The sequence below is a fragment of the Lutjanus erythropterus genome, chromosome 3 (genome assembly GCF_056507025.1).
Source record: "Lutjanus erythropterus isolate fLutEry1 chromosome 3, fLutEry1.hap2, whole genome shotgun sequence".
Lineage (NCBI taxonomy): Eukaryota > Metazoa > Chordata > Actinopteri > Lutjaniformes > Lutjanidae > Lutjanus > Lutjanus erythropterus.
Window position 1 is genome coordinate 34510563 of NC_139319.1, and position 10217 is coordinate 34520779.

General features: G+C 39.0%; 1 protein-coding gene across 1 annotated transcript; it reads left to right on the top strand.

The window, feature by feature from the left end:
* Window positions 1-1671: 1671 nt before the first annotated feature.
* LOC146330364 (prostaglandin E2 receptor EP1 subtype-like) lies at window positions 1672-8169 on the top strand. The gene is made up of 3 exons (XM_084715890.1): window positions 1672-1992; window positions 4132-5042; window positions 6819-8169. The coding sequence occupies exons 2-3, from the start codon at window positions 4173-4175 to the stop codon at window positions 7086-7088; spliced, it is 1140 nt and encodes a 379-aa protein (XP_084572016.1). The 5' UTR covers window positions 1672-1992; window positions 4132-4172; the 3' UTR covers window positions 7089-8169.
* Window positions 8170-10217: the final 2048 nt, after the last annotated feature.

Sequence of the window (10217 nt, forward strand, 5' to 3'; positions counted from 1 at the left end):
TGATTGTCAATCAAACAGAAGAAAAACTGACATGTTTTCCTGAATGCAGCTGCAAAACCCTTCAGGACCAACACCAGAGTCCTTGAGGAACATCTGGATCTTCCATGAAGGTAAATATGACTTTTCCATATTATCCAGGTATTTGTATCCAAAATGCAAATGCCAAAACAAATATCTCAAAATTTAAAGACAAAATATGCAGGATAAAAAAATACAGTATCTATCACATGTTATTTACCACTGGGGCATAAAACAGAGCACAAAGAAAAGCAGTCTATAAAATGCAGTGCGACATTCATGGTTTTTTCACTGGAATGGGCAGCATTATTTATGTCTAATATAGGCCTATACAGTATGTTTTATCAAACAATTTACAAGCAGACAGTAAACATTAACAACGTTCTCTCTATATCTGTCACTGTCCAGTGACAGTAATTGCAGTGGTATTAACTGTGGTTACCTTATGTACTGCAGCTGTAGCTGGCTGGATTGAACTCTTTGGGCCTGTCTGACCATGTGAACCTGATGTCTTGGTTACATTAATTCAGTGAGAACAACTCTAAACTCCCTAATCTTGGAGGTGGAAGGTTTGTGTTTTCAGCTTGTCCTCACCAGGAAAAGATGAAGAGAGATGGTTCAAATACAGGAATTACACTCAGGAGATTGGAGTTTGTGTTCTGTGTGAAAGCAAAACTCAGCATTGACTTAGGGACTGTACGCTGAAGCTCAGGCGTGGTGTGATGAAGGGCGGGTGCCCAAATGTGACAGTTATGAGCCAGGAGAGGGTAACATATCTTACTGTTTTATGAGCCGGAAGTCTACTCCTCCACCACCAACAGAGCGCCACTGATTTGCCTGATACTGTACACACCCTCTGCCAGCGGAGGCCAAGCACAAAGCTCGACAGATAGGGCAGCCGTAGAGAAACATACCAAACAGTAAGTTTGCAGACTAACAAAACAAACCCCACCCTCAATCAGCATGAGGGTGCGCAGATAATGACTGAATTTTCATTTTTGTGTGAACTATCCCTTTAAAGTCTCTCATCTTGTTTTAAAATATATTTAATTCTAAGACTAAACCCCCTCTGAGTCCAACAGTGCCTCCTTGCACTGAGGGTATTTATTCCAGTTTATTCAGAGAAATGAAATAGAAAATCCCTCTGATAAACAGCATATCCATCATGTAGTGGATCTGTCTGGATAGCTGATACCTCAGAGGTTAGTTTGAGCTCAGAGGTGCGCATTAAACAGCAAAAAGAAAAAGAGTAAGAAACAGAATCTGTTCACATCGATCCAGGCTGCAGAAAAAATAAAGCTGAACAATGTATTTCCCATTATAACAAGTATAATCCAGTGCCAACCTTGTGAACAGGGTCATGACCTGACGTGCGCACATTTAAGTCAGTGATATCTGCTGTAATGTAAACCTAAGCAGATTTGGTGGACACACTGTGCTATCTAAAGATTAAAAAAAGGCATGCTTTAGCTCATTTCTACGAAATGAAAGTGACACACATGAAGTGAGTAACGACATTAAAGTGTCATTAGTGTCCGTACAGTTAACGTAAACAGAGAGGAGCGGGAGAAAGAGCTGCAGAGCAGAGGATGAGGAGGAGACGTGAACTTGACTCAGGGCCGAACAGCAGCAGAGACGCCCACACACACTCACACACACACACACACACTGAAGACAGAGAGACAGACATGCTATAAAACCTTGAGTCGGTATGTGAGGGTCAGTGGAGTCTTTACAGCCATGAGACGCACATGCGGACTCAAACATGGAAAATACTGCGCAGAGGACATCGACGTCTTGGACTTTATTAGGAGGAAACGAGATTTCTGACCCTCAGAAAAAGACATTTTCTCATCTGTTCGTGGACTTCTGAAACCCTCCCGTAGCTCCTGTCTGTGGAGTGACTCTGGATATCAGTTTGACAAGGAAAACTGTCTTCAGCTGGACTGAGAAGGACATCTCAACTATGTAGTGGTGAGTCATTCTTCATTTCATTAATAGAGACAGAATAAAGTAGATTTTTCCCCCCAAACATGACATTTGCCCAACAGATACCTTAAATTTAGCACTGGATGGATTGCATATCTGACAGTGACTTGATAATTAAGATTTTTTTTAGTTTTATTACCGTGATCATAGTTTTCCACTTCTCACTTTCTTAGTTGCACAATATTCTGCAAACGAGTTCCACCTCCTGCAAACCTGACACCATTTAATGACATTATATCCACGACTGACAAACTGTGAATGACACTGTACAGGGCGATAAATAAAGTTCTTAACAACACGATCAAGACGACCTTATTCCTATATCTACTTAAAACATGTGACATGATATATGTAGCTACAGGAACTCAACTATTAGGTTTTCTTTAGTTGGTTCACATCACATCACAACTCCAGGATCACTGTCACCAGCTGACATCCTCAAAACATTCAGGTCTCATTCTGGGAGAAATCTCAGTAATTGCCTTTTCAGTAGACCCCAACTGATACTGTATTTTTTGTGTCCGATACAGATATCAGGGAGTAAAAAAGATCTGATATCTATTTGTCAAGCAAAATTCTTTATACAGAATATAATACACAATATAGAATATATACACGAGTACACGTCTTTGCAGTGATCCCTGAAAAGAGACAAACATATATAATGGAGGCAGAATATTTTACAGTTTAATAAACATTATTGTTCAAAATTATATAAGCGTGCTGAATCAGTAAACGTAACTGTTTTTTGTTTGTTTGAAAAAAAAGTGTAATAATTATAAATAACTGTAGATTAAAAAGAGAAATAGAGCAACGTATATGTATATGTAAAACCCAAAATACCAAATATACATAAAATGCTGCCTATAAACAACAAACAACAACAAATAAACAAAATCTGCATTATGTTCTGTTAAAAAACTGTTTTAATATAGGCACATATCAGACAATATGTGTGCCGCTACTGATTTAGACCAAAATAGCTGCAATAAGCCAATATCTGGCTGATAATATCTGTCGACTGATATTTTGGTTACATGTTAGGTCAGTTTAGACAGCAAAAGCATGAAAGGGAATTCCTTTTTTAGTGTGTTTTTGGGAGAACTGTCCTGTTTATGACCTGTGTTTGGGGATGCACCTGAATCTGAATACATTAATCTAGAAAGCATAAATAATGCGATGTAAACATTATTCTTCTACACAGTTATTCAGGGAAAGAAATCGTTTCTGAAATGTTATGTAACATTCAGAGTACTACATTTTACTATTATCAAGCACATTTTTACACAAGAACTTAATTTTACTTGTGTGTAAGATTCTTGTAGTGCAGGTAGGTAAAATTAACATTTTTAGAAACATGAACACAGCATTGTTGCAAAAAATTTTAAATATCTTTATTGCAAGGAGTTTCTAATTCCAACGCAAAACATAATATTTCAAAATGCTAAAACATTTTTGTCAGCTTCTTACTGCTCAGTATCCCTCAGTTAAAGGAGTGGTGGTGTTAAGTCAATAAAGTTTAGTTATAAATTAAAATAAAAAAGAGATGAAAAGTACAGTATGAGCGTGTTGATTTCATAATTAATTATTTGCCAATATTAAATCAACTTGGTGCTTTGTAGACACACACAAGTGCATTGCCAATGAATATTGATTTAATGTGACTGCTGGTATAAACCATGTCCATTTTTGGTCTTCTGTCCAAATACTGATACAGAGACAGATGGTAGTGGAAGTTGCTGTCTGACATGTCCCTTTAAAAATCTCCCATAAATGTTCATTTAGAGTCCAGCTGTTAGTGGTTATTTGGCCAAGAAGGGGACAAAGTTACACGTCAAGTGCACATTGATATACATACGTACCATAAAAATACTAAACAAGACATTATAAACAGAAGCACAAGTCAAAAAGAAAGTGTCTTCTTAAAGTAAGTATATATTAATAACCTGTTGTCTGCATGGAAACATCTGCATTCAGTGTGTTTTTTTCACATTTATTCAGGTTGGTCCATAATTTTTCACTTCTATGTGTGTAAATGTGTAAATCATCAAATCAGCTGTATTTTATTGATGTTGATGAACAGCTCATTTCCTCTATTTATATTTGATCTTCTTTCTCTTGCAGCCTCCCTTAACTGTGGATCTCATGAACTTCAGGGTTCAGTGATGTTAGCTTTGAGCCACTACAACTCCTCAGCCTCCACGCTCTTCCCTCATTTCTCTAATGACAGCACAGGGAAGGTGGAGGACAGGGTGGCTGTTGAAGGGCTGTCGCCGCAGAGAAACTCCACCTTGGTGCAGCCCACCACCAGCGGCGTCATTGTTGTTATACTGTCAATGACGCTGGGCATCATTTCCAACATCGTAGCCCTCTTCATCCTGGCTAGTGCGTACTCCCGCCAGCGCCGGCGCACCAAAGCCACATTCCTTCTGTTCGCCACTTCACTGGTGGTCACAGATTTCATTGGCCATGTGATCCCTGGTGCCCTGGTTCTAAGACTCTACCTCTCTGGAGGCGTGCACCCCGAGGACTTCAACTCCTCTGATCAGATGTGTCAGTTCCTGGGTGGCAGCATGGTGTTCTTTGGCCTGTGCCCGCTCTTCATGGGCTGCGCCATGGCTGCCGAGCGCTGCCTGGGGGTCACTAAGCCGCTGCTGCACTCATCCCTGGTCACAAAGACACGCACAAAGATGTGCCTGTTTGTCATCTGGACGTCAGCTCTGTGTGTGGCCCTGCTGCCGTGCTTTCAGCTGGGCTCCTACACCTACCAGGAGCCGGGGACCTGGTGCTTCATCAACGTGCTCAGTGACACTGAGGAGGTGGATGTGGCGTTCGTGGTGCTGTTCTCTGGACTAGGTCTGACCTCGCTGGCTGTGGCGCTGGTGTGTAACACCGTCAGCGGACTGACGCTGGTGCTCGCTCGGCTCAGGAGGAAGCCCGGCTCCCATCACTCAGCCAAATCACACGACATAGAGATGGTGGTGCAGCTGGTCGGCATCATGGTCACCTCGTGTATCTGCTGGAGCCCTCTGCTGGTGAGTATCAGGAAGTAAAAGAGAGGGAAGCATGCAACCAGGTCATTAAGGCATGGCAGACATCACCTTTCTTCTAAGAACAGTTTTTACTTCAATCCTTACACATGAATCAGTGTTTTCACTTATGTAGCCTGTTAATAGCTCTCCTCAGGATGGTGTTTTGATGTCTTGTTCCACCTATTAGGACGGGACAACTTTCTCCTTTCTTGCTGTGCGTAGACATGTGCATGTTGACTCACTGGAAAGGTTCTGCTTAACTAAATGGAACAGGACCTTAATTAGTCTCATTGGTAACACCTGCGTTATCCCTACTATTTCATGTCAAAATAGCTGCAGTGGAAAAAGTTTACCACAGTTCTCATCAACCAGGGTGATTGAAAACATCTGTGTTGACGTGCAGGGATTTTAAATATTTTTACTGTCCACATTTGTGGTGTCTTTTTTAGGATTATTTCTCTCAATACCACTTTTAAATTAGGAACAGGTCAGAAATTCAATTGCAATTCAATAAGAAAACAGTAATAATGACAACAAATTCTGATAACTTAGACAAATGATGGATACAGTGTACAGTCAACAGGAAGAGAGGCTCCACTAACAAACATTGATTTCATATTCTGCTGCATGCTCCTTTAAAACAGGGTGGGTAGATCAATACCTACAGTATTGATACTACCAACAAGTCTTCCTCTGAGTAGCAGTTCTAGCATCAATAGACCCTTTTTCAAAGCAGCCATTGTGACATGAAATAGTAGAATAAATACAGCTGTTACCAATGATACTCATTTAGATTACATTAAATTCAGGTCAGACAGAGTCAAGGTGCTGCTATTGTGCAAGTTGAATCACTGGAAAGGCTCCGCTTCACAAAATGCTTCACAAAATCAGTATGCTGCCATGAAAAACGTCTGTAAGACCAGGTCTGAAAAACTTAAAAGATCGGTTTTGAAAAACTTAATCTCTTATGGTCTTTGCACTGTTTGCATACAACAGCTGCCCCTTCAGCTGCTGTATGTGTGTGTGCATGCAGTGATCACTTCATTAGTTCAGAGAATTCAAACAACAAACACTTGTTAAGATCAAAGCTGTGTTGTGTTTGCATGTGATTAAGTCTACTTTTACATAACAGGAAGAACTGAACCTGACCTGTTATCAGTTCAGTTTGGCAGTCTCGTCAGACTGAGTTATGACTGTTATGACTTTAACACAACAATGAATTACCTCAAGGTACACATGTTTGAAGAGCTCATCCAAACATGTTTCAGACCTGCACCTGTGCTGTGACTCATAAAAATCAACATCAGTCCTTTCTGATACGGATGGGAAAATAACAATATTTAAAGGTGTTGCAAGCGGCATCCAACGCAACTACAGGTCGCAGTAGACGACCAGCATTTCAGACCGTAACAAATATGCACTTTGTTTACCCAGTCTACGCAGTGTTGATCAAATATAGATACATTTTATGTTACTGTATTGCCTATTCCTTGCCTAAAATGCACACACATGCACTAACATGTAAGCTCAGTGAATTCCATTACTCCACTTTATCTTGACATTGTTGTTTGTTTACATCTATTGAATCTGAATCATGTATATTGCACCTTTAATGTGATAGTGTAAAAACAATATTGGTGTATCTGTGGTACAAAGAATAAGAAAATGAGAGTGCTTATCTAAAACATCTATTTCCTGTTTTTAATACTGTTAGTTTTAAGTAATCATAGTTTGACGCTCATCATGAATTAACTGTAAGCTCATGTTTCATGCCTGCAGATCTTTGGCCTGATGTCCGCGATACACTCCTATGCAGGATCTATTGGAGATGACCTGCCCAACTATAAAACCCTGATGGTGATGGGCGTGAGGCTGGCCACATGGAACCAGGTCCTCGATCCCTGGGTCTACATCCTGCTGCGCCGCACCGTCCTCCGCAAGATCTACCTCATTGCTAAGTGCCAGGCAGGTCTGAGGGGTAACATGTTGGGCCGCTGGGAGCCCACCTCCTTCCCCAGCTCAGAGAAGAATGAAGTCAACCAAGTATGAGCTGAGACAAAGAACTGTGTCACTGAACATAAAAGAACTCGGCGTACAAAGACGTTTTTAAACGAGACACCCACATAGAAGCATGTGGCAGGAACTACAGCAACAGTGGCTGTGATGGTGGAGCCGATCACATTAGACTTTGCAGTTTGACATTTCTCGGCTGGCCCACTTCAGAAATGTTTAATGGATTCAGTCATAATATCTTTTTCATACTCCATCAAAGTTTACTTGTGAGTTCATTGTTTGACCTTACAAATGGAAGCTAGCTAATGCTATGATTTTGCACAAAATATTATAAATGTTATACAGTTTACTTATAATAAGTGAACATTCCTTATTAATGTGTTGTCCTTTGGAAACTCATGGCCACAGTATATGGATGCAGTACTAACATGCTCTGTCCTGAGAGTCTCAAAGGTGTGCAGGACTGATACTTAAAGAGTGAATCAGTATTACTCAGTTTTATGTCTTAACCCCATTCTCGCCAGCTTTGAAAGAGAAAAATAACTTGCACAGCGACTCCATTAGTCCAGTGGTTCTCAAACTGTTGGTCAAACCCCACCAGCGGCCTGCAGGTGAGACGTTGATAACCAGGCAAAAAATATGGAGTGATTTTAAGTAGAATGAATATGATTTATGTTGGGAAAATAAACAAACAAGATTTTGATTGTTTTTTATTAGTTGCTTCCCCTGTCATTGTTAATAATCGATTTAAAAAAAGAAAAAAGGTGGGGTGTGAACTTCTGAAGGTGGGCATGCCAGAAAAAGTTTGAGAACCACTACAGTAAACAAATGTGGAAAAATTGAACTGTATCAATATAACCATCAGAGGGAGCTGCAGATTAAAGCCAGAAGTATTTAGAGTGTATTATTCTGCTGAATGTATTTCATTAAGGAATGTTAATATTCAAATACTGTGGAGTTTATATGTTTAAATTTAAATACGCTTCCCTTCTGTTAATACAGCGCTTTATGTGAAATAATGTAAAGATTTTATAAATTAATACTTGAATAATACCCTCAATTTACTGAGGATATGTAAAGAAATTGAATGTAAATAAAACATTGCAATGTGACCTTATTCTGAATTTTTGCATTAAAGTTGACTAATTGTCTTTTTCATGATTTTCCTAACAGACAAGCCTGTTAAGAAGGAGGATATTTGTATGGTTAATAAATGTGTTTGTGTGTGTGTAGGGGTGTAGTTAGCAAACTATCATATTCTATATTATTGTATATAGTTATTCTGGCAGATAAATCACTTAACCTTGTGAGTTTGACACTTTTACACATCACTAGTATTGGAGACCAGAGCTTTTTTTTTTTTTTTTTTTTACATTTTTCTTCAGAACTCACAGACCACTTTAAATACACTATTCATCTTTTGATATAAGAAACACACAGACAACTTAACTTCATAGTTAAATTAGAAAAGACAGTTTGTATTGCTACTTCAGTATTCTCACAGAGCACTCTGCATCCTTGAGTATTAGTCATAAAAATCTGTACTAGGGTTTTGCATGAGTCTGCTGTTAAGAATTTAATCTGAGGATGGTCTGATCTGCAGCATCTGATTTTCTGCAGAATGATTCTGGATTTCACTTAATGCCCTGATGACAAATGGAAAAGAATCAATGATAAAGGTCACACAGAGATAACTAATTAAATCAAGAGGACTGTTGAGCAAATCTTTGTGATTCAGTCGCCCTTTCCAGTCAAACAATTCCTCACTAGCCCACATGTGTAGGGAGGTAGTCTGACTGTTGTGAGTAAACTTTAGATAAGATGCAGTGTGTTAATGAAACACTACTATTACCAACTTCCCATTTTATCTGTTTAATCCTCTGCATCATATTTTTCCAAGCAAATTCATTTGCACATCTGCGGCTGCAACATTTTTTCCTTCTTATTTCACAGGTCTGTCTGAAAATCCTTTCTGTCAAATTTGCAGTTAGTTGGAAACAGCCAGTGATATCTTGATTTCTAACTTTGTTGTTTTTCCAACATTTGAAGTGATCGTGTAACACAATGCACAAATACTCCTGCATTCTGTACACCACCTGAATATATAATAATAATAAATTAGCAGAAGTATTCAGATCATTCACTGAAGGAAAGGTATCGCCACAGCAAGTACAATTCCTCCAAGAGAAATCCTACTTTAGTAAAAAATACAGACGTATTAGCAGCAAAATGTAGTTAAAGTATTAAAGCAAAAGTACTTGTTTCACACCTATGACTGCTGTATTATTATATACTGAATTATATCATTCAACTGTTAATACTGATGCATCAGTGTGTACTGTAAGTATTGTAGTTGCTGTTGTAGCTGGTCAAATTGTATTTAACTGTCAATCTACTGTCCTAGTCATCAACAGGAGAGGCACTTAAAATCACCACCTCCAGTGCAGAGGAGTTCAGATGATGTAGGATACAGGCAGGGGGTTTGCTGGTAAATACAGAGGTGAGTAAACTCTGGATCAACTCTAGTTTACCTACTTTGTTTCCTCTTGTTGATTCATTCAGCTGACTAAATTCTCAGCCTCATTACATTGTGGTAAGATGGGTTTATGTCCTGCTATCCCCCTGCATGAAAAGCTTTTGTCAGATTTTTAGAAAACACAGAAACAGATCACGTTAATATGAAATAGCACGCACAATAGCAGCACCCTGACTCTGTTTGACCTGAATGGAACTGAAACTTAATTAGTATCTTTGGTAAAAACCCATGTTTACTCTAATATTTCAAATCAAAGCAGCTGCTGTGAAAAGGTCTATTAATAGGAGAATGTAACGTAATAGCTCCACATTCAAGCAGAAGTTAAAAGAAAGGTGAAAAGAGCAGTGGGAAGAAGAGAAGAACAGGAGGATGGTTTTACAGAATTCAAAGTAATGTAGGTGTGATGAGGATGGTGAGAGGATAGGATAAGATTTGCTCATACAGGACTCAATAGCACATTATTTAAAATAAAGACACATAACTCAGGAAGATGTGAATATTGTGATCAAGAGGAGACTGTAGAACATGTTATACTTTACAGTACAAAATATGATGCTGAGAAGAGGGAACTTAAACTGAAAAAAAAATAAGTTGAGTTCTTTCTGATTTAAGAGATATTTTACAAGGAG

Excerpts from the sequence above, each read along its gene's own strand:
- LOC146330364 (XM_084715890.1), top strand. The coding sequence starts at position 4,173 with ATGTTAGCTTTGAGCCACTACAACTCCTCAGCCTCCACGCTCTTCCCT. Across the intron at positions 5,043-6,818 it reads TCTGCTGGAGCCCTCTGCTG|ATCTTTGGCCTGATGTCCGC; the intron begins GTGAGTATCAGG and ends TCATGCCTGCAG.